Below are 24,841 nucleotides of genomic sequence, written 5' to 3'. Positions count from 1 at the left end.
TCAACACAATTTCAGAAACAATTATTGGAAAATTCCCAATAATTTCTAGATAGAGGATACTAGAAGTATCCACTGTAATTTTCAGAGCTACGTGATTTAGCCATAGACTGATTGTATTTTTAAACTGTAAATCATTATTTATACTTAGAAACCCAATATCATCTGAAACAGGTGAAGTTTTGAAAACTTTACTATCTACCAAACCCTAGTAGTTTTCAAAAGGCATTTGAAAAGCTAATCATGAGTAACAGAACTACCAAGTAGCTAATCCTCATTACAATGTCATTATAAAACCGTGTAAAATCACCAAAGTACAATAAGAAAACATACATTTGAATTTTATAATCTCTGCCCTCTCTAAATGTCTTACAGTAGTTTCTAATCAGTAGTAAAGTGTATAATTTATATATACAAATATATAAATTTGTAATTTATAAACATTTAACAGGCAATTGCTTTTTGGTTCTTTCACCCTTAGTTAACTATTATTAGGTTATCCCAAACTGCACACTGCTAAGAACAAGGAATCTTGCAATAATACTGAAATCAATTTGTATTACTCAGCCATAAAAAAGAATAAAATCTTTCTATTTGAGACAACATGGATGGACCTTTAGGGTTTTATGCTAAGTGAGATAAATCAGTCAGAGAAAGACAAATACTGTACAATATCACTTGTATGCAGAATTCAAAAATGCCAAATGCACAAAAATAGAATAGGATGGTGGCTAGCAGGGCCAGGCTAATTGGGAAGATGTATTTAAGGGTACAGACTTGAAACTAGTAGAAAAGTCTCCAAACCTTATTTATCACAGCACAGTGATCATAGTCAGCAATACTGTATAATAAACTTGAGAGCTGCTAAGAGAGTAAGTCTTCATTGTTCTCACCACAAAAAAATGATAATTGTGTGACATAATAGAGATGTTAGCTAACATTAAAGTGATAATCTATTGCAATGTATAAGTGTATCAAATCACTATGCTGTATACCTTAAACTTGTATGGTGTTATATATCAGTTATATCTCAGAATATTTACAAGACAAAACACAAAAGGTAAAGAAGTTTTACTCTTCCTGTTTAACAAGACAGCTGAGAGACAGAGCTTGATGTGTCCATGCGATGTATACAAATATATTTTGTAGGTTTCAAGTCACACAGCTAGGACTCCGAGTTCCCAGAAGGCAGAAACCTCCCTAATCATCTTTTTAGCCAGTGTCTAAAACAGTGCCTAGCATGGAGGAAACAATAGATACTGCTGAGTAAATGACTAGAACTCACATATGGGACTTCTGACATCCAAATCCAGGCTTTCAAGTGGAATATACCATGCTTTTGTTCATTAAACACTATTTTGTTGAGTACCTACAAGGTGAGAAACATTGGTTAACTTCTCATTCGGCAGTTCCTGAGCCGAGTAAGATGCATTGCCTTGTGCTGGGCATTTCTGATGCTGGGTGGAAACTCCTTAATAGTGAAGCAGCAGTTAGTCCACATGGTAGACTGCACAAGGAGGCATTTCCTCTTGGTTAAAGATGACTTGAAAATTGATCTGGGAAGACTTTTTAAAACAAATGAAGAAAACCTGGGAGGAGAGACTTCTGAGAAAATGCTTCCTACAAAGGACAGTAAAGGAAGGCTTTTTCCTCATTCTCCATTGGATAGCAAGCCAAGGATAGCTGTGCAGTTGAAGAGTTCGGCTCCTCTCTTGGTGCCAGTGGCAAACATCTAAAAAAAATTCTGAGGTTAAGGCTAAGAAAATAGTATTTAAAAATAAGTTATTAATAAAACACTTACAAGGAAAGCAGCAACCACTACCAGATTATGGGTCTTTACCACAAGAACCACCAATAATGGTTTAGAGAGCAACAGAGAGTGAAAAAATGTTAATACCCATACTTTAAAGGGGTGTGGATCTATTTCATTTGGAATTTCCTGTTCTAAATGCAGGGTTACTCTTTCTTAAATAAAAAATGCATGTTTTTATCTGAATCAGAAAATTGTATTCTTTGAAACTTTGAAATTCCTTTACAGCAGTTTGTTATGGCCACTCATTTACAGAATTATGGGTTATTTAAAAATTTTATATCATTTTGGAATGTATAGTTAAATCTCAGTTATTCAGAATTTAACAAAGCAAAACTTATATAAGTGGCACACTTTAATCAACTTAAAGCAACAAATGTCAAGGTTAGAGCTGACATCTTTTTGAAGTGCAGCCTTATGGAGGTTTTAGAGGAAGAATATATTTACTTAATTTCATATATTCTGAGTATTTACATTACTATGTGATGATTAATAATTGTTTATATCAGAGGTTTTCAAAGTGTAATATTTGCACCATCTGCATTATTTAAAATATGGTTTTCTGGACTCCACTCCAGATTGTAATCAGTCTATGGTGATAGGACCTACGAATCTCCTTTTAAAACAAGTATTTTAAGAGACTCTTTTTGCACATTAAAGTTTGAGTACTACTGATCTAGATTAGAAGATCCTAGATTATTTTCTCAATTATCAGAAGACAATATAATTATGTTTAGAATACCCTTCTTAGGTAGAAAATGGGTTAATACAACTCTAAGAATGAAAGCAAAATGGCTTTCTTTGTAACCAATATAATCATTAAATTAATAGTTTATTCACTAAGTATTCTGGGCAATTCATATATACCACATGTAGAGATGTAAGAGGTTGACTAACTGAAAAAATTATTTTGTGGTGAACCAGCTGCAAGCAGTGATAAAAGCTTCTTCGAGAGGGCTCAGAACGGCAGCAGGAGGAAAACCAACTTTGGTAACATTTGGTGTTCTCTTTTTGAAGTTGCCCTGTTTCTAAGATGGGATAGAGGAGAAATGTATAAAGTACTGCAGTGCTGTCCAGCTATTTGTTAACTTGGCTGTATTATCAGAAGACTGACTATGCTGTTTGCTACTTCTTGCATGGAGCTAAGTGCTCTTAGGTGTCTTATTTAAATCTTGCATTTGGTGCCCAAGGCATCTTACAGTCTGTACAGATGGAAGGTGTCAACACAGTATCTCTCCTTGTTCTGTGTCTCTTCCCTAAGGATTTGGATTTGACAAAAACTTTCCCTTCTCTACAGGGCAGAGATGCAACATTGACATTGATGAGTGTGCCTCCAATCCCTGTCGCAAGGGTGCAACGTGCATCAATGATGTGAATGGTTTCCGCTGTCTGTGCCCTGAGGGTCCGCATCACCCCAGCTGCTACTCACAGGTGAACGAGTGCCTGAGCAGTCCCTGCATCCACGGAAACTGTACCGGGGGCCTCAGCGGGTGAGTAGTTGCCATGTACGATTAGTTCCTTTTTGACTTGTAGCAAGCCAATTGGGTTTCAGCACAGGCCTTTTCCTGTGGAAGTCATTCAGGGGCTTGAGCTGAGACTGGGTTGTAGATTTTGGTAGGCTTCTTCACTCTTCCAAACCACCACTTCTGCTCTACCTTCCATGACTGAATAGGTAGAAAATAGGGAGGTAGTCAGCTCACAGGAGAAGTCCAGTATTATTTTGTGAGTCTTTGGCAATTGTGCTTTTAGCAATCACTGCAAGATTGAGTTCTAAGGGAGGTTCTATTTGATCTTTTCCACTGCGTAAAAAAAGCTCAGTTCTTAAAAACAACAACTACAGCAACAAAACTCCTCAGTTCTATTCTGTTACAGTACCAGTGTGCCACTGAAGTGGAGTTGGTCTCAGCTAATTTAGACATGGCCCTGATAAAACATTCATGGTTTGTAAGCCCCCGAGAGTTGTGTGATGTGTTGATAGGTACTTTTCTAGAAACTCAGAGTGTGATGTTAGGTCACACGAGATAGTCCTATACTCTTGCTATGCCTGCCAGAAGATAGGGCTCTAGGCATTGCCATTTGCCATACTTAAAACAGGTGAAAGAATGAAGTGTGTATTTAGGGGTGAAGGTAAACCAAGTAATTTTTCCAAATGAATTACCTCGGTATATCTGTTTCATATATCTGCAAAGCATCCCAACCCATCTACCCTTTTCCTGAGTATCTCCACACAAGAGAGCTTTTATTTCCTGATGTTAATATAATCTATATCTATATCTATAATATAATCTAAGTATTAATGATGTTCAACTTGTGAACAGTATACATGTATTTCAGACACCTTCGTTTTTGTTCCTTTTCCTTCTCAGCTTACCCTGCATGCTTTCTGGGGCAGGGTTTCAGGAAAGAACAAAGCATGTCTCAAAAGTGAGACATCCCAGGAGCTCCTCAGAGTGACTTAGAGTCTCTGATACTAACCTACTTCTTGGGTGTCTGTTTTGCGTCAGAAACAAATGATCCGGGACGCCTGGGTGGCTCAGTTGGTTAAGCAGCTGCCTTCGGCTCAGGTCATGATCCCGGCGTCCTGGGATCGAGTCCCACATCGGGCTCCTTGCCGAGCAAGGAGCCTGCTTCTCCCTCTGCCTCTGCCTGCCATTCTGTCTGCCTGTGCTCGCCCCCCCCCCACCGCCCCGTGATAAATAAATAAAATCTTAAAAAAAAAAAAAAAAAAGAAACAAATGATCCTAAGGTTTGCTTTACTTTAGTTTTATGTATAATAAAAGCTCAGATTTATCCGCATTAATGTGTCTTTCAAATTGGTCCAATGTGTTTACTGACCGCTGTTTACATATGAAAGCTCACTGTAATTAATTAAGTTCTCTAGCATCTTGGTGAGCTGGGAAGCACTGGAAAAATCTGGTTACTGAATACTCCAGATGGGGCCACACAATTCACATTGTGTCCACAACGATCCAAGTATAGATTCCAAGAAGAGCAAAAATGAGATTAGTTTACCAATGAGCTCCTCTGTCCCTCATTTCTTCACCAAGTCTTACATTTCACCTAAGACTCAAGTTTACATTTATCCTCCCATAGTAAAGAAAGCTATATTTACTTTCAGGTACAAGTGCCTCTGTGATGCAGGCTGGGTTGGCATCAACTGTGAAGTGGACAAAAATGAATGTCTTTCTAACCCATGTCAGAATGGAGGAACTTGTGACAATCTGGTGAATGGATACAGGTGTACTTGCAAGAAGGGCTTTAAAGGTGAAAACAGAAGTGCATATTTCTATCTCCCTTTATGCCTTTTTCTTATTGCATATTCTTGGACTTCTTCCTTTCCCTTTCCTTTGTTCCTATTCACTCTTATAGCAAACATAATTTGAGAACTTAATATTTGTAAGAACTTAATGTTTTTACACTTGGGAAATTAAAACATAAAGAGATACCAATTCTATTAGCAGAGATGTGAGCTACAGAACTATTTAAGGTGAGCAGCTAGGATTCCACTTATACAACTCTGGACAGGTGTTCTAATTGTAAGCTCCCTGGTGCCGGTTTGATTCTATGGTAATTCAAAAGAGATTTGTAGAGAGTAGAATGAGAATATTGTCTTACTATAATTATGAGAACAGTCATGCCGTGGAAGAATCCGTGTGTTCCAGACACCTTCCAACAAATTATCTTACACATTGAGATAACCTAAACATATAGTCTACCTGTGGCCTTCTATAAATGTATTATAGTGGCTGTTGTATAAAATCATTTTTTGAGTTGCCATTGTATTTCCACCATCAACTTTCTCTTAGAAACTCATGAGAGTGAAATCTGTGGGTATATCGTTGATTTTGCACTCCTCTATCCACTTGGCCTTTAATTTCCCCACTCAAAAATTGTCCCAGGCTACCACGATATATCAGTATGTTTCAGGGTCAGTTTATTTGATTATTTGAAAATTTTACTGACCACTGTTTACATATGTTCCAGGGTCAGTTTATTTATTTATCTATGTATTTGAAAATTTTCTGAGACTATATTTTAGTCATTAATTTTCTGACATATTATATTTGCAAAGAAATTTAAAAATGCTTTTATTTCTTTGTCTCATTGAGACTTGCTGATCAATGAACAAAATAAAAATCAAAATGTAAAATCCAAAGTTGTGTGACTGGTGAGTAGCAGAGTACAGTTTGAACCCAGACCTGTGTACTGCCAGACCACCATTTATTTTTTTTAATTTACAGTGCTTATAGTTCCTCTATCTTGAGGCTCTTGGGTACTGTCCTATCCCATTGATACTTCCTCTTTTTTATAGTGGGAATAGATTGCATGTCTTGGATCAGGGGAAAACAGTTTTATGGCTTTAGGAAGTACTGCTACATTAATAGTAGAGACTATGCATATGAAAAAGTGGGCATAGGGACGCCTGGGTGGCTCAGTTAGTTGGACGACTGCCTTCGGCTCAGGTCATGATCCCGGAGTCCCGGGATCGAGTCCCACATCGGGCTCCCAGCTCCATGGGGAGTCTGCTTCGCTCTCTGACCTTCTCCTCGCTCATGCTCTCTCTCACTGTCTCTCTCTCAAATAAATAAATAAAATCTTTAAAAAAAAAGAAAAGAAAAGAAAAGAAAAAGTGGGCATAAACCAGAGACTTTGATTAATGTCTGAAAGAAAATTATCCCTTGAGGCACTTGGGCAGCTCAGCCAGTTGAGCACCCGACTCTTGATTTTACCTCAGGTCATGATCTCGCAGTTCTGGGATTGAGCCCTGCATGGGGCTCCACACTCAGCAGGAAGTCTGTTTGAGATTCTTTCCCTCTGCCCTTCCCTCTGCTCATGCTCACTCCCCATCTCTCTCCCAAATAAATGAATAGATCTTAAAAAAAAATATCATCCCTTGATTCATTATACCCCCTTTTAGGCTCTGTCCAGCTGCTTTGTATAGAGAGAGCTAATATTTACATACAGCAGCAGAGTTTTAACATAAAGGAGCTTCTTGGTCCATTGTTGAGGAATTACTTGTATTTGAAGGTGCATTCAACCTTTAGACTATTAGAATATACTTTTTCTATTCAACTTTTTGACTGTGTTTTACTGACTGATTGTATGTCATGGACTTGCCACTGAAATGAATGAACCAGTGTTCCAGTGGCCTAAAGAAATTCAGTTTCTAAAGCAGTTAATATTTCCCATGAGGGGCACCTGGGTGGCTCAGTACATTAAGTGTCTGCCTTTGGCTCAGGTCATGATCCTGGGGTCTTAGAATCAAGCCCCAAAACCAGCTGCCTGCTCAAGGGGGAGCCTGCTTCTCCCTCTGTCTCTCCCCTGACTTGTGTGTGCGCTCTCTCTCTCAAGTAAATAAATAAACTCTAAAAAATATATTTACCATGAAGAGGTTTGTTTGTAATTTAGATAATGAGGAGCTAACAAAGTTCTCATTATTTGGTGGTTTTCCCTTTTTCTGTCTATAGGCTATAACTGTCAAGTGAATATTGATGAATGTGCTTCAAATCCCTGTCTGAACCAAGGAACCTGCTTTGATGACATAAGTGGCTATACTTGCCACTGTGTGCTGCCATACACAGGTGAGTTCTGCAGGTGAAAGGACCAGAGGGAATGCCTGTTGCCTTGTCGTTCTAAACCCCTGAGTCTCAGAGACAGGGTCTGTGGGGGGGCAGTGGTGCTGCTCTGAGGAATCAGTCCCTGGTCAACCATCCTGCCTTCACTGACTAGATCTTGAGCCCTGACAAAACCCTGTGGCCTTCCTAAATGCAACTGATAAGGGAACTCATTTGCCTTCTCTGTACTTTGGGGTTTAAAGTGTTCTTTAAAATTATGTATGGCTGCTGGTTTCATTCATTATCTGCAGGGACCCAGTGTTGTCATGATCTGTGTTCTTAGTCTAGTTCAATAATAGAACAACCACCACGTACTGATAATTTACTGTATGCCAGACACTTTGTATACTTTGGATTCCTTAATCTAGTATTCACAATAATTCTGCCAAGTAGAAGTTCCTATGACCATTTTATGCTGAGGCAAAGAGAAGTTACCTGCTGAAAGTCACATTGGTAAGTGGTAGATTTGCCCCTCAGTCTGTCTCAATCCAAAGTTCGTGCTCTTATCAGCCCTTCTTCTCCTTACATTCAGTACCACTACGTCTCACTCAGAGAGGTATTGCCGCTTGGATGGCGATTCCACACATTGAAGACATGGGTGTTACTTCATTTCGTATCAAGTGTTCTTTGCTTCAGGTGGTATTTTAGGAGTGTGCTTGGACATTTATTTCTTCTTTGTATTTTCCTGCCTCATTACTGCTGTCTTGTGGTTGTATTTGTGTGGCTTGTTTACCTCTTCATCATCCATTTTCTTGATCTGTGGAGAACAAAATAGAAACATGGATGATGGCTTTGCATGTTTCTTCAGTATGCAGCATGTAGGCAGGAGCATGGCTGAGTTCTTACTCCCCTGGTGGGCTGTTTGTAGTAGCTGTTACTAGTGACTCTAGCTATTAAGAATAGCAGAGTGGCCAAAATCACAACTCTGTTACCCAAAAGACTTGATGCTACATTGTTACTTAGCCCCTCTTTGGAAGAAATGTTCACGGAGGCAAACTGCATTTACCATGCTCCTTGATAAAATGGACGTTATTGGATATCCTTAGCTATCCCCAGACAAAGGATGTCTAAAAAATACATTTCATAATGATAGCACTAATCACATTTGTTCATAGTAAGAAGAGTATCTCCCAGCCAAAAAGACTGAGACTTGATGGCTGCAGGGAGATATAAGCAAGTGTCACTATGCCCAGTTATATCATAGGCTTACCTGCGTGTGATGTAGGTGTGAAAATATTTATTTTGTCTTCTTGCTATTCAGATACTGTAAGAATATTTGACTCTGTGCTGGCTATTGGTTTTTCTTCACATTAGGATCCCAATAAAGAATTTACTTTGTATGAACTTTGGGAAATTATGTTAGACTGAAAGCCTATGTAGATTAAAATTTCAGTGCTGAGTGTGGATAAGGGTTCTGTCATTGGGCTTTGCCAGCATGAAGGGAACTAAACAATATTGCCTTCTCTTGCGAACCACTATTCTGACCAGATACCTTAAAAACTGGTTGGGTACGTTGGTAAAAATTAATGGTAACTTTTTTTCTTTGTGAATATGAAATTTTAGAATGGAATTTTAAGTTGAGTTAGTTGTAATTTGACTTTAAAAAGAAACCTCTTTTCCTTTTAATAAAACCATTTTCCCCCCACCGCCCCCCATGCTGGAAGCTTATATCCAGTATGCTAAGGGAAGAAATATTGGTATGCAAATATCAATGTCATGTTGTTGATGTTGGCATAAGGAGACATGTTACCAGGCAGTCAGAATTACCTCACTCTTTCCTGCTTCCCATGGCCTTCTGATCAACTTTGTTGCCTTCTGGAACAGGCTAGCAGAGGTTGTGAGGAGAGGGAGGTTGTGTTGTTGCTTCTTCCTGACTCACATGAAAGAGGATCTATGTGGCTGAGCTTCTGAGTGGCTGACTCTTAGCAATGGAGATGCAGAAACGATCGCACTTGACTGATGCAGGTGTCCCAATCCTCGATAATAACTACCCGTGATAGAAAGACAGGAGGAGCCCAACAGTTGTTGAGTGCTCACTCTATGTGCCAGCTATGCTATGCTAATAAAGACTTGATAAGCATTTTTTTTTTCATTTAGTCCTCAAAAAGCATCTATAAGTTATGTACCATCCTGGTTCTCATTTTGCTTATGTGGGAGGCTCAGAGCAGATAAATAACTTGCCTGATGTCACACAGTTAGTAATCAAGCTAGAGCTAAGACTCAAAGGACCTAGGGGGTCTCAGATTCCAAAGTTCTTAACTGCTTAGACCTTAGACTTGGATTCAGAGAGCATCCTTTGGTAAAGAATTTGCAAGATTTCAGTTTCCATGGCTATTTCTCTAAATTCTGTCATTTGCTTTACAGGCAAGAATTGTCAGACGGTGTTGGCTCCCTGTTCCCCAAACCCATGTGAAAATGCTGCTGTTTGCAAAGAGGCACCAAATTTTGAAAGTTACACCTGCCTGTGTGCCCCTGGCTGGCAAGGTAACAATACAGGAGTTAGAGAAGGCAGAAGTTTTAAACAAAGTGGTCAGATCTTCAGATTGACATTGAAGGCCCAGGTCTTCTGAGCCCTGCCCATCATTAAGAACCCCTGCCTTTGTGTAGGAGTGCTAATTGGCATGACTTAGAAAGCCGTTTTCATTTTCATGTCTTTGGGGCCCCCTAGTGGCTGGAAGACTCCTGCCTGAGTCTAAAAGCAAGATGTTCTAAGGCAGTTTTACCATCTGGACAAAACTTGCCCCAAATAATTTATAACAATTATAAAAAATATTTGTGCCCTTATAAAAATAAGGGCACAAAGCCTTACAAAACTTCCCAAAACAGGAGACCAATCTGAATATCCCCATCTTCCACAGCTGAAGCTCGGTGACCCATACATTTCAGGGGCCTTGCCTTCATTCATTGCACCTGTATTTCTAGGTCAGCGGTGTACAATTGACATTGATGAGTGTGTCTCCAAGCCCTGCATGAACCATGGTCTCTGCCATAACACCCAGGGCAGCTACATGTGTGAGTGTCCTCCAGGCTTCAGTGGTATGGACTGTGAGGAGGACATCGATGACTGTCTTGCCAGTGAGTATGCCAGCTAGCTCATATGCTCCTTGAGGCATACAGGGAGCAGAGCAGAGCCCCATCAAGACAGTTGCCTCTTAGTGCTGAGACTGGCCATCCTAACAGTTTATCATGTGTCTTTAATATTAGGATTTTTCAAATCTTCTTTCAAAGCTCATGACTTTAGGAGTTGAGGCAATAAATCTCTTTAAGCATTCCCTTACTGATTTTTATATACTGATAAAGTGGGGACAAGGCTGTGATGGGGTTTTTTTTTTAAGCAGATCTATTGAGGTATAATTAATATAAAGTGTACTACCAATATTTTAAATGTATAATTCGGTATGTTTTGACATTTGACAACTGAAATCATCTCTAAAGATAATGAACATATCCATCCACCTAAAAATATTTTCTTTTTTAATTTCTCTTCCTTTTCCCCCTCCCTGTCCCAGGCAACCAGGGATCTACCTCTGTCACTACAAATTTACCTGCATTTTTTATAATTTTATGTAAATCGAATCATCTCATGCGAACTTTTTTTTAGAAGAGGAAATATGACTTCTGTCATTTAACATATTATTTGAGACTCATCTGTGTTACATGTATTAATAATTCATTCTATTTTATTGCTAAGTAGTATTCCATAATTTGGATATACTATATATATATATATATATATATATATATATATGTAATACACATTTAGCTTTTTTAAAGTTTGGGAATATTATTAATAAAGCTGCTGTGAGTGAGTCTATGTAGACATGTGATTTTATTTCTCTTGAGTAGATATCTAGAAGTGGAATAGATGAATTATGTAGTAGGTATATTTCACAATATATTTCACAGTATGGCCAGAATGTTTTCCAAGATAGTTTTACCATTTTCATTCCCAAAAGCACTGTTTGAGAGTTCAACCACATCCTCAAGAACATTTGGATGTGATTGCCCTTAATTTTAGCCTTTCTAGTGGCTGTATATGCTATGTCACAATGGTTTTAACTTGAATTTCCCTACTTATTAATATTATGAACATCTTTTCATGTGCTTATTCATCAGCCACCTATATTACTTGCTATACTATCTATTGCAAACTTGTGTTCGCTTGAACAATTGGATTGTTTGTCTTATTATTGAGTTCTTTATATTCTACATATAATTTCTTTGTCAGATATTTGCCTTAAAATTATCTTCTCCCAATTATAGCCTCTGTTTTGACTGTCTTTTGAAGAGGAAGAGTTTAATTTTGATGAAATTCAATATAATCATTCAGAGTTCATCTTTCTAGTATGTTGTTTAACAAACCTTTGCCTAACCCAAGATCACTGAGGTCTGTCTCCTTTGATTTCTTCTAAAGATTTTATACTTTTTAGCACTGTTTAAGTCTACAATCTATTTTGAGATAATTTTTACATGTAGTGTGGGTTTTAAAGGTTTTAAAGAGTAATTTTGTGTGGTAATCTTTGCTAACCTCACTTATTAATTCTATATTAATTTAGCTTCTAGTTTAGTTTACATTTTCAGGATTTTTTTTTCTTTTACAGATAATCATGTTATCTCTAAATAAGTATAGCCAAATATATTTTTATTTCTTTTTCAATCTGTATACATTTTGTTTTTCTTGCATTATTATACTGGCTAGGACTTTTAGTAAATGCAGAATAGAAATGGTAAGACAAGCAAATCCTTCTTTGTTCTTGATTCTGGGGCAGGGAGAAGCATGTATATAGTCTTTTGCCACTAAGTATGACGTTACTTGTAGGTTTGGGGCTTTTTTGGGTTGTTTTGTTTTGTTTTGTTTTTGGTCTTCTATCAAATTGAGAAATTTACCATATACTCCTGGTTTGCTGAGAGTTTTTTTTCTTTTTACAGTGAATGAATGTTGATTTTTTTCAAATGATTTTTCTTTATCTGTTGAGGGAGTAATATATTTTTTTTTATGTAGGTGAATTTTGTTAATTGTTTTTCAAATGTTAACCTAACCTTAAATTCCTGGGATAAATTCTACTTGGTCTTTATGTATTATCTCTCTCATATTTATTGGATATGATTTCAAAGTTTTGTTATGAATTTTTGTGTTTATGTTCATGAAGGATATTGTTCCCCAACTTTGTTTTGCTATGTTGGTAAGAGGGCAATGCTGGCCTCAGAACCAATTGGGAATTGGTTCCTCTCTATTTACTGAAAGAGTTTGTGTACAGTTGGTATTATATCTACTAAATATCTAGGTCTGGAACTTTCTTTCTTAGGTTTTAACTATAAATTTAATGTCTTTAATAGATATATTTATTCTGGATATCTTTTTTTAAATTGAGCTTTGGTAATTTGTATCTTTCAGAGCATTAGTTTTACTTTCTTTAAATTGTCAGAATTATTGGCATTCATAATATTCCTATATTGTACTTTTACTGTAAGATCTCTGGTGATTTCCGATATTGGTAATTTATATCTCTCTTTTCTTTGTGATTGCTCTTGGTAGAAAATTGTTGATTTTAGTAATCTTTTTAGTGAACCCATTTTTAGTTTTATATTTTTCTCAGCTGGTTTGCTGTTTTCTAATTCATTGATTTCTGGTCTTTATTCTTCCTATTTTGGATCTAGCTTGCCCTTCTTTTTCTAGTTTAAGATGAAAGCATAGACCATTGATTTTATTTCTTTCTACTTTTCTCACATAATAAACATTTAGTGCCATATTTTTTTTCCCAAAACACTGATTTAACTGTATTTCACAAATTTTGATATATCCTGGTTTTTTTTTTTTTTTTTTCAGAATACTTTCTAATTTCCAGTTTGATTCATTCTTTGACTCATAAATTATTTGGAAGTGTGTTCTTTAATTCTAAATCTTTTTTATCAAGTTTTTAATCTTAATTCCATTATAATTAAAATACATTGTTCCATTAGTTTTAGTTATACAATATAGTGATTCAACAATTCTACACATTACTTAGTGCTCATCATAGTAAGTATACTCTTTAATCCCCATCTCCTGTTTGACCCATTTGCCCACCTACCTCCCCTCTGGTAACTCTAAAGTAAAGAGTTTGTTTCTTGCTTTCTTTCTTTCTCTCTCTCCTTTTCTCTTTCTCTTTTTTCCCTTTGCTCATTCATTTGTTTTCTTAAATTACACATATCAGTGAAATCATATCCATATGGTATTTGTCTCCAACTTACTTTGCTTAGAATTACATTTTCTAGCTCCATCTATATTGTTGCTAATTCCAAGTATCTTTTGTTGCTGATTGCTTCCAGATAGTTTTGTTATGATATCTGGTTTAATTCCATGTGATCAGAGAACGTACTTTGCATTATTTGGATTATTTGAAATGTATTAAATCATATTTTCTGGCCTAGTCTGTGGTCTGTTTTGGTAAGTGTTCTGTGTGCACTTGAAATGAATGTCTGTTTTGCTGTTTCTTGGTGTGTTCTATAGCTGTTACTAATTCAAATTGGTTAATAGTATTTTTAGGTCTTCCCTGATTTTCTTTCTGCTTATTCTATAAATCAGTGATTTTTTAAAAAGATTTTATTTACCTATTTGACAGATAGAGATCACAAGTAGGCAGAGAGGCAGGTAGAGAGAGAGAGAGGAGGAAGGAAGCAGGCTCCCTGCTGAGCAGAGAGCCCGATTTGGGGTTCAATCCCAGAACTCTGGGAACATGACCTGAGCCGAAGGCAGAGACTTTAACCCACTGAGCCACCCAGGCGCCCCTATAAATTAGTGAAATTGATGTCTTTCACTATTATTGTGTATTTGTCTATTTCTCCTGGTAATTCTGTCAGTTTTTGCCTAATGTATTTTGAAGATCTGGTTTTAAGTACATAAACATCTAAGATTGTTATGTTCTCTTGAAGAATTGAGTCCTTTGTTATGAAATAACCTTGTTTAACCCTTGTAATATTCCTTGTTCTGAAGTCTCCTTTGTTTGATATTAATATAACTACCCTCCCTTTCTTTTGATTATTGTTGGGTATTTTTTCCATCCTTTTCCTTTTGGCCTATCTGTGTCTTTAAAGTATGTTTTTTTAGAGACCATATATTGAGTCTTGCTTTTTCTCTCTGATATGACAGTGTCTAACTTCTAATTGAGGTGTTCATGCCATTTAAACTGAGTTCAATATTTGCCATCTTGCATTTTACTTTATCTTTTTCCTTCTCTTTCCGTTTCCCTCTCTTTTTTTGCCTTCCGTTGAAATAACTGAACATTTTTTGGATTACATTTTATTTCCCCGCTGGCACATTAACTGTATCTTTTTTTTTTTTTTTTGGTGGTGGTGGTAGCAGTGGTTTTGGGTTTGCAGTATGCAACTTTAACTGATTACCTTCAACTCTACTACTTTATATTGCACATAAAAACCTTACAACAGGGCACCTGGTTGGCTCAGTGGGTTGGGGCCTCTGCTTTCAGCTCGGGTCGTGGTCCCGGGGTCCTGGGATAGAGCCCCGCGTCGGGCTCTCTGCTCAGCAGGGAGCCTGCTTCCCCCCCAGTTCTCTGCCTGCCTCTCTGCCTGCTTGTGAGCTCTCTCTGTCAAATGGATAAATAAAATATTTTTAAAAATTAAAAAAAAAAACCTTACAAAAAAAAGAAAGTATTCTTATACTTTCACTTTTGCCTTCTGTTCCATTGTTGTCATAAATGTATCATAATCCCTCAAAATATTAATTTTGCATCAAATGGTCAATTAAATTTCAAGAGATGTAAAAATAAATTAATAATCTTTATACATAAGAACATATTTATAGTTTCTGGTGTTTTACATTCTTTTGCATAGATCTGCATTTCTGCATTCTGTATAGATCTACATCACTTTACTTCAGCCTGAAGAAATTAATCTAATAATTCTTGTAGTGCTTATCTCCTAGTGATTAATTCTTTCTGCCTTTCTGTGTCTGAAAAGGTTTTTATTTTGGCTCAGTTTTCAAAGATATTTTCATAGGGAGTAGAATTCTAAGTTGACTTTTCCCTCCAGCACTGTCAAGTCATCCGTCCATTCTTTTTTACCTTGGATTTTTTTCTGAGGAGCAATCTGCAATGATTCTTATATTTGTTTCTTTATATTATTTTCTCTCCTTTGGCTATTTTTAAGGTATTTTCTTTCTACTGATTTTTAGCAGTTTGACTATAATGCCCCTTATTGTTCTTCATGTTCCTTTAGGAGGGGGGTTTCATTGACATTTTGGGATATATGGGTCCAGATTGGAAAATATTCAAGCACTGTTTTTTTCAAAACTTTTTTGCTCCCCTTTAAAAATTTCATCATACATCTTTTAGGCTGCTTGAAGTTGTCTCTCTGTTCAAAAATACTATACTTATTTATTTTTTTTAGAGTTTTTTCCCTCAGTGTTTCATTTTAGATAATTTTATTATTTGAAGATATTTTGATATATCTTCAAGTTCACTGGTCATTTCCTCTATAGTGTTTTGTTTGCTGCTAATCTCATTCAATACTATTTTTTTTCTTCATTGTATTTCTATCTCTAGAAGTTTGATTTGAGTCTTTCCTTATACCTTTAACTCTCTCCTTTTCATGTTCATGCTTTCTTCTTCTTCTTGAACATACAGAGAGTATGTTTATCATAGTTGTTTTATGGTCTTCACACTGAATCTACCATATGGGAAATTCCTGGATCTGTTTCTTTTTCTTTTTTTTTTTTTTTTAAAGATTTTATTTATTCATTTGACAGAGATCACAAGTAGGCAGAGAGGCAGGCAGAGAGAGGAAGGGAAGCATGTTCCCTGCTGAGCAGAGAGCCCAACGCAGGGTCAATCCCAGGACCCTGAGATCATGACCTGAGCCGAAGGCAGAGGCTCTAACCCACCGAGCCACCCAGGTGCCCTTGGGTCTGTATCTATTTTTGACATGTATCTTCATCATGAGTTGTATTTCTTGCTTCTTTGCCTACCAGGTAAATTTTTATTGGATGCTAGACTTTTACAAAGATCTTCAGAGTATTTTCACGCTTTGTTTTATGGACCATTTGGAAACAGTTTGATCCTTTGGGTCTTTTCTTCAGGATTTGTTAGGTCCAGACAGCCTTTAGTCTAGGACTAAAATGGCTCACTACTGAGATAGTATTCTCTGAGGATCCTATTTAGTGCTTAGTTAGGAGGTCTTTTCATTTTGACTGTCATGAACATTAGCTATTCTCATCCTATTGTAAACTCTTGGGATTGTTCCACATACATCTTATCTTTCTGGTTCTTTCTCCAGCTTTGACATTGTCATCACACGCATGTGATATACTCAGTTACTTATCAGTATTCATTGCTTATCAGTACTCAGTTACTTGTGTGGTGATTAAATCATTAAATTTCAAACAAGGTTATCACAATGTGTTAAAAGTAATGGCACCTAATTCACAGCATACATAATATCAGATCACCATATAGATGGCACCAAACTAGGTCCTGGCAATGCCAAGGTAGATAAAACTCAGTGTTTACATTCATGAAACTCATAGTCTATTGGCAAAGAAAGATATGCAGACAAATTCAACATTGTATAGTAAGTAGTGAAGAAAAATATTTCACAGCAGTTGATGGAGAAATTTAAAGGAGTGGGATCAAATTATTTGGATTTCTTTTCCACGTTAATTATTTTATGAGTCAAAATTTTCAGTATTTAAAATTTTTATAATTAATTTGTAATAATTCAGTAAGTTATGGTGAGTTTCCTGAAAGACATTATGGAAATTACAGTGTGCTATGCTGTGGATAAGAAGGAATAATAATCATTTTTACAATTTTTCCAGTAAAGATTGCAGATGAGCCTTAAAGTAGAATTAACCTAATAGATGAGTAAGTTTTAAATAAGCCTGTTATCAAATCAGGGCTACATTACCCACCTGCTGTTTAGTTCTCTTTTTATGTAGAGGACCAGTCTTTGCAATATATTTTAAGCTCCTTAAGAACAGGGGCTAACTCTTATTTTTCTTGTTCTGATTTATATGTCATCTATATTTTGGAAGACTGTGCCATGATAGAAGCTCAAAATTTGTTGAGTAATTGCTGTGAGCCTAAAGTGTTCTAAAGTTGATCTATGCAATATAGAATTTTTGTTAATGTTTCCTGATTCTAGAAAACAAAAACAAACAGGAAAGAGAAGAGCTAAGGAAAGGAAATGAAAGATGAAGGGAGGACAAAGATAGGAAATACAGATCAGCACAGGGGGCTGCTTAGTATATATGCTATCCTACATCACCCACTCCCATTACCACATACACCTTTTGAAAGTCTTTACTGGTATTTTTGAGATTCTGTATATTGGGAACACATACTTGATTAGCAAATGTGGGCAACCATTATAAATTTTAGGACTCTTAATTTTACAAAACTGCTAGTGGTGCGTGTGCATAGTTCATTCCAGTTATCAAATAGGCTAAGACTCTCAGGTAAGTGTTACTGCATTCATTTTCGTAAATGGTGGAGTCAAGGCAAAATACCTGTAAAGAAAAGTACAAGTAGAGAAAAGTGAGAATTGTTACTGTTCTTAGTGTGACTTAGTTCAGGTCACTCACCTTTAGGTCTAAGATTAAATCGATGCTATAGTTCCGAGCTCTAATTCTTGTGTGTAATGACTTAGATCCTTGCCAGAATGGAGGTTCCTGTGTAGATGGAATGAATACTTTCTCCTGCCTGTGCAATCCTGGCTTTATTGGGGATAAGTGTCAAACAGACATGAATGAGTGTCTGAGTGAACCCTGTAAGAATGGAGGGACCTGTTCTGACTATGTCAACAGTTACACTTGCAAATGCCAGTTGGGATTTGATGGAGTCCATTGTGAGAACAACATCGATGAGTGCACTGAGAGGTGAGCAACCCATACACTCAACAGCCACCACTGTCTTATGGGGAGAATGGGGAAAGGAGGGAAAACTATAGAGCACAAGGCTGTGGTTACAGCACAGGGTAAGGTAGCTACCTGGGTCCCATTGCTTTGTCTTCTATTGCCTACTTCCTGATGCCCTGTAAATGTGTAGTTAGCAGGTGAAAGGTCAGAGGTTGAAAAGCTTAGTGGGACAGACCATCATTTATTTCTTATGCTTAGGGAATAGGAAAAGTTATAATGCTGTTCCATTCTCCTCTTGGACCCTTGTTCATTTCAGCTGACATTTTAAAATTCCTCCCCCCCCCCCCAGATTTGTCATTACTCTTTAGTAATTTCCAGGTTGTTGGGGTTTTTTTTTTTTTTCAACAAGTTTGTTCTGTTTCTCTTTCAGAAATCTAGAGTCCAGACCTACTTATTAAGCATTTTTCTTATAAATTAAATTGACTTAGGGATAAAGTGAAATGTTATACATGGAAAACCACAGGACTGGGGAAAACCTGGAAACCCTCACTTTACAGGTTACTCCTGTAACCTTTTTGGTTGTAGAAATGAAGCTGGGACTCAAGCTCATTGACACCCAGTCTAATTTGGAAAAAGAAAATTTATTAGATCTAGGAGTTTAAGATGCTCAGGAGTATTTGCCTCTGTAACATGTTAGATTCTAGGAAACTGACTTTTAAATAGCAGGTCAGAGGAATCAGATTACATAGCTGGCATTGCTTTCTTTGCTTCTCAGCTCCTGTTTCAATGGTGGCACCTGTGTCGATGGGATTAACTCCTTCACTTGCTTGTGCCCTGTGGCCTTCACTGGCCCCTTCTGCCTCCATGAGATCAATGAATGCAGCTCTCATCCCTGCCTAAATGAAGGAATATGTGTTGATGGCCTGGGTACCTACCGCTGCACCTGCCCCTTGGGCTACACGGGGAAAAACTGTCAGGTAATTAAATTTCAGCCCATTGAGCTCCCTCAGAGTAGCTGAATATTACACTTATTTTTCTTCTAAGCAGAATAAGCCCCTCCTAAAAGGGAAGATTCTGGCTCTCAGAATCTGTCTCTGAGATAAATTCTGGCTCTCAGAATCTGTCTCTGAGATAAATCTGCATAACTTCTTAACAGCTGGTAGATTCCAAAATGGTGACACTGGCAAGATTATATCGATTTACAAGCACGAGATGGTTGTAACAGGCTAACCAAGAATTGCAGAGAAATACATGTGGAAAATAAGTGCATAGATAGTATTTATGTTGGAAATACAAAAAGGAAGATAACAGTCTAAAGTCTTTGAAGATCAGATACAGTATCTAGGCAGAAAATAATGATTATTATTATATCTTGCAGTGTTGTAATATTCTCAAAACCAAGCTTGCCAAAAGTTTTTTAAATTCATTTATGTAAATTTTTTTTTTACATTTTTATAGACTCTCAGAGCCAACAAGGGCAAACTTTCATTTCTTGAAAGAAGAAACTGAGTCCCAAAGGGGACAAAGTAATCTTTCCAGAGTTGCATACCAAACAGCATTGTATTTATTTATTTTTATTTATTTTTGATTTATTTATTTGAGAGAGAAAGAACAAATGAATGGGGAGAGGGACAGAGGGGTAAGCAGACTCCCCGTTTTGTGTGGAGCTAGACATGGAGCCCGATGTGGGGATTGATACCAGAACCCTGAGATCATGACCTGAGCCAAAGTCAGATGCTAACTGAGCCATCCAGGCACCCCACATTGTTTTTAATTTTATGCTATTTTCACCTCTTAATGATAGGATGATAGAACTCCAGAGAATTTAGAACCAAGTGGCCAAATTTAACTAGACTTAGAATGTGTATTTCAGTTAGGCTTTGGTTATATTCGACATGCCAATAACCTACTTCTGCATATTAAATTAAACAGCTTGATGCTAGTTCTATGGATCAGAAGGACATTCTTCCTTGGGCTCTTGCTCATTCTCACAGTGTGAGGTTACATGTAGCAGGGCATGCTCCACCCAAACGCACTGGCACCTTCTTTCACAGACATTCCATGAGTGTGACCGTGCTCTCCCCGGGGATCAAGTCACCACATGCAAGTTATGGAGTTACAGGACTAGTCCACTCATACTCTTTGCCTCATGTTTTTCATAAGCCTGATTTTCTCCCCTCTAAATAAGCTTCCTGACAACTTTTAGGTTTATTAACAGGCTTTAAGTCCTTTTACTCATATTCACCTGGATAGATTTGACTGAGACCCCTATAGATTTCTCCCACAGAACTAGCACAGGTGTTATGGACCTGTCTGACAGCTGTAATTTCTTTCTTTCTGGCTGTGCAGGGTGGCCACAGATCTGGACATAATCATAACATAGGGAATAACTTAAATTATTAGGTTCCCTCAAATGCTTAAACTTCTGTGGTAGGAACCTTTTAAATAGCAGAGCTAAGAAGAATTAGACTATGTAAAATGATTGGATTACCTGAGAACATTGGACTATTTTAAGATGTGACTGAGGCCTCTTTTTTTTTTTTTTTTTTTTTTTTAAATTAGTGTGCTCTCCTTTGATTCTTAAAATTCAGTGTGTGTGACTTATTTTCTTCTTTTTTGATATTTGGATGTTGCTGTATTGTTCTGTTTCAGACCCTGGTGAACCTCTGTAGTCGGTCTCCATGTAAAAACAAAGGTACTTGCATTCAGGAAAAAGCAGAGTCTCGGTGCCTGTGTCCATCTGGATGGGCTGGTGCTTACTGTGATGTGCCTAATGTGTCCTGTGAAGTGGCAGCTTTCCACAGAGGTGAGCTCTGTTTCTTCAGGCTCCAGGGTCCCTCCCCAAAGTATCAGCCAACTAGCTGCATTTTAGGGCAGGTATTGTTAATCATGGGAGAGCAGATAGTGGTTGGTGGGCAGGGCTCTACAGAAAGGGTCTGATATGGAAGGTGAAAAAGCAGAGGCACAGGCTTAGAGATTCCAAAAAGAAAAGTATGTAAAATGAAATGAAGGTATATTCCACTTTCAGGACTTCTTCTCTTTTCTTTTTTATTTTTATTTTATTTTATTTTTTTAAGATTTACTTATTTATTTTAGAGAGAGTGAGAGAGCAAGGGATGGGGAGGGAAGAGTGGAGAGGGAGAGAGAGAATCTCAAGCAGACTCCATGCTCAGCATGGAGTCTAACATGGGCTCCATCCCACAACTCTGAGATCACTGCCCGAGCGAAGTCAAAACCCAGACACCTAACTGAGCCCCCCCAGACTCCCAGGGCTGGTTTATTTTCAATATAAATCTGGTGCTGAGGGTCATGAACAAGATAAGAATATCATTAGTTGGTCTGAACCTGACACGGGTGCTCTTCTGTGATGTTTCTTCTCATACTCGGTTTCCTAGGGGTGTCCACTGATCACCTGTGCCAGCACTCCGGTGTCTGCATCAATGCTGGCAACTCGCATCACTGCCAGTGCCCCCTGGGCTACACTGGGAGCTACTGTGAGGAGCAGCTCGATGAGTGCTCGTCCAACCCTTGCCAGCACGGAGCCACCTGCAGGGACTTCATTGGCGGGTACAGATGTGAGGTGAGATGAGTGGGCAGATGTCAGAGACCTCCCAAAGATGGCGCAGGTCTTGTGAGCACTAACATACTGAAGTTAGCTGCTTGTGACTTATTTTTACAATTTATAGCTGTGTTTTTTAACCAATCACCATTATATATTGTTTACCAGCCACCACCAATTTCCATCCCCTTGTATAATAAGTTCACATGGCTCTAGTAAGGTATTTTTGTAGAGGTCTGAAGCCATCTCACTTGCATAGAGTTGCCTCAGGATTCAGAGCCAACTTTCACTGCCAGAGTGCATTTAGGCACATTTAGCCAGTAGCTCAGTGGCCCCTGGCACTTTCCTAAATAGCAGCTGAGATAGGAGAAGCCACTTTGAGGTATGTCCCGAAGTTGCTTAGCCTGTTCCATGTAGCATCACACTAAGTATGACATGTATATGTCTGAGGAAGTGTGTGTCTATGAAGGAACATGGCACTGTCTTCCTGATGGTTGCGCTGATAATGGGTAGAGCAAGATGTAAACAAGACATCAGAGACTTGTATTTGACAGCAATTTAGGCCACCCAGGACCACTGAGAAAAGCTTTACTTCTCATAAATGAGCTAAAGATGGGTCTCTTTATGTTGGCCCCACAGTTATTCCTTCAGAGAGGGCTGAGACCTGTTAGTTCAAAAGCCACCAGGACCAAACAAAAATTTTTACACATCCAGTTTTTCTAAAAATAGCCCTAATAAAGCATGTTTTTAGCCATGTAGAGCCTTTCTGCTTTGTATAGTCTACAAAACTGCACCCAATATCTGCAAGCCATAGGTAAGCCCCAGGACCTAAAGACCCCAGACCAGTGCTGCCCTTCAGAACTCTCTGACCCAAAGACTGGGGCCTGGCTGCACGAAACATGTAAGCCCCCTCACTCTTACCCCCTTCCCTTGGAATTCACTTGCCCTCCTTTCCTTATCTTCTTGTCTGCTCTGGACAGTCTAATGCTGTGAGGGATGCCCGCACATGCAAACCTATCGAAGTATTACCCAATAAAGCCACTTCACAGTCAGGGTTTTTTTCCTCTGAACCCCTGTGTCTACTATGTTAGCTAACACAACCCCTCCCCCCCCCCATCTCAGCCAGTTTCTCATACATATGTGTGGTTTCCTGAATCCAGAGATCAATAAATGCAGCGCGTTTACTACTGTCCACACATACTGTTGGACTGAGTCATAGGGTCCTCATTGCATACCAAGGAATGCATATTTGAAAGATGGGAAAACCTAAATTGAGGAGTGATGAAAGTTTTGCACAGGTGTCAACTCTGAAATATCTCTCAGATTGTTGAGTTCTTGCCTTTGTTATAAAGTGGCTTTTCAACTGGAAGGTGTCAGTATCAGTATGCTGCAAGTTGGCCCTGCACCAGATGATTGGTAGGGCGTGTGATGGTGCTGGAGAAGCATATAAGAGCTGGGTGGGGGCCAGGGCTGGGCAGGGGCCAGGGCTGGGCAGAGGTATACAGCAACCTTCCGGATTTCATTTGTTCTGGTGGTCTGTTTCCAACAATTATCCAATGTTTCTTCCTATTTGCTTATTCCTATCAGTGTGTCCCAGGGTATCAGGGTGTCAATTGTGAGTATGAAGTAGATGAGTGCCAGAATCAGCCGTGCCAGAACGGAGGCACCTGTGTCGACCTTGTGAACCATTTCAAGTGTTCCTGTCCACCAGGCACTCGAGGTATGATATCATCCCTAAACGTCTCTATCTAGGGCATTTTCTTATGTTGTAAATCCATTTTTAGTGTGGAGGAGGTTTTAAAATATTAAGCATTTAGTTCTGGATTCCAGTAACTCAGGCCATTGCACTCTCTCATCTCTTGCCTAGCTCTGATGTTCTGACTCATGTTCTCCTTTCTTTCTGGTTGTTGTTGACATCGTCTGTCCCATGAAACATGGAATGTGGAAATGATGCAGTGTTGCAACAAGACTAGCCTGGTTAGCAAGATTTCTTGGTGCTTCAACGGAAAATAACTAGTGGTCTCTTGAATAGATAATTCACATTTACTAGCTTCTGTATTTTTTAAAACTTGCTAAGTATTGCCTCGATAAGGTAGGGGATTGAATGAAATGAAAACATTTGCCTATTTTCATAAGCGCAGGTGCAGAAGGTAATGCCCTAAGGCTGTTAACTAAGAATTGCAGTAAAGCCTACGGAGCTAACCCTAGACTGAACGATGGGACATCAGTGTACTGTGGGCATTGCCCCTGCCTCTGAACAATCTTCTGGAGAGAGCTTGGAGTATTCTTTGTTAGAAGAGGTGTAGTTATAACCTTTTTGAGCAGCCTGTAAAAAGAAAAAAGCTGAGCCCATCCACAATGGTGAGAAATTCATCTCAGTGTTGAAGAGAATAGAATATCAGGGAAGTATTTATACTCTCTTAGACATTTGTGCAGTGAACTTTGATAATTTACCTTCCTTGAGTTCAGGGTTTGACTAACTTAAAATAGGAGAGTACCCCACTGATAGGATAGTAATCAAGCAATGAGGTTAAAGGGGAAGAGAAAACTCAAGAGAAACAACCTTTAAATACGGGAAGATTTGTCCTGTGAAAAGGGGAGTAGTTCTCTGCTCTAGAAATCAATAGTTGAAAGAGAAGTAGAAGTGATTTTGATTCATTATTAGTTAGTTCCTTTTGATATTTTTGCTGTTGACGAAAGCTCCGATTCTGGTGGCAGATGAAATCTCAGATCTCAGTGGCTTGACACAACAACGCTTGTCACTCAAAGTCAGAGTATCTCTGTATTCTAGCTATGAGGTTGTAAGCACTTGGCCTCCAAGGCCTCCACAACAGAGGAGGAGAGAAACAGACTTGTAGTCATGCAGCAGCTTTCCCTGCCTCAGTCTGGACATGACACCCATCATTATTGCTCATAGTACATTGGCCAGAATTAGTAAAATGGTCTCAATCTGACTCCAGGAGAGACTGGGGGTGTGGGAGAACACATAGATACCATTGCACTCTAAGAAT

The 24,841-nt window shown here is 38.2% G+C and overlaps 1 protein-coding gene across 2 annotated transcripts in view; it reads left to right on the top strand.

The window, feature by feature from the left end:
- NOTCH2 (notch receptor 2) overlaps positions 1 to 24,841 on the top strand; it is a 198,718-nt gene that overhangs the window by 154,690 nt on the left and 19,187 nt on the right. For both annotated transcript variants that reach the window (XM_059137929.1, XM_059137930.1), the window contains 10 exons: positions 3,105 to 3,297; positions 4,926 to 5,071; positions 7,276 to 7,389; positions 9,787 to 9,906; positions 10,345 to 10,497; positions 18,064 to 18,292; positions 19,047 to 19,248; positions 20,924 to 21,077; positions 21,667 to 21,851; positions 23,418 to 23,550. In XM_059137929.1, the coding sequence (XP_058993912.1) occupies positions 3,105 to 3,297; positions 4,926 to 5,071; positions 7,276 to 7,389; positions 9,787 to 9,906; positions 10,345 to 10,497; positions 18,064 to 18,292; positions 19,047 to 19,248; positions 20,924 to 21,077; positions 21,667 to 21,851; positions 23,418 to 23,550 (1,629 nt within the window). The remainder of the gene's footprint in view (positions 1 to 3,104; positions 3,298 to 4,925; positions 5,072 to 7,275; positions 7,390 to 9,786; positions 9,907 to 10,344; positions 10,498 to 18,063; positions 18,293 to 19,046; positions 19,249 to 20,923; positions 21,078 to 21,666; positions 21,852 to 23,417; positions 23,551 to 24,841) is intronic.

The sequence above is a fragment of the Mustela lutreola genome, chromosome 10 (assembly GCF_030435805.1).
Source record: "Mustela lutreola isolate mMusLut2 chromosome 10, mMusLut2.pri, whole genome shotgun sequence".
NCBI classification, from domain to species: Eukaryota; Metazoa; Chordata; class Mammalia; order Carnivora; family Mustelidae; genus Mustela; species Mustela lutreola.
The sequence above is the reverse complement of the archived record's forward strand: the minus strand, read 5'-3'. Positions and strand labels throughout refer to the sequence as shown.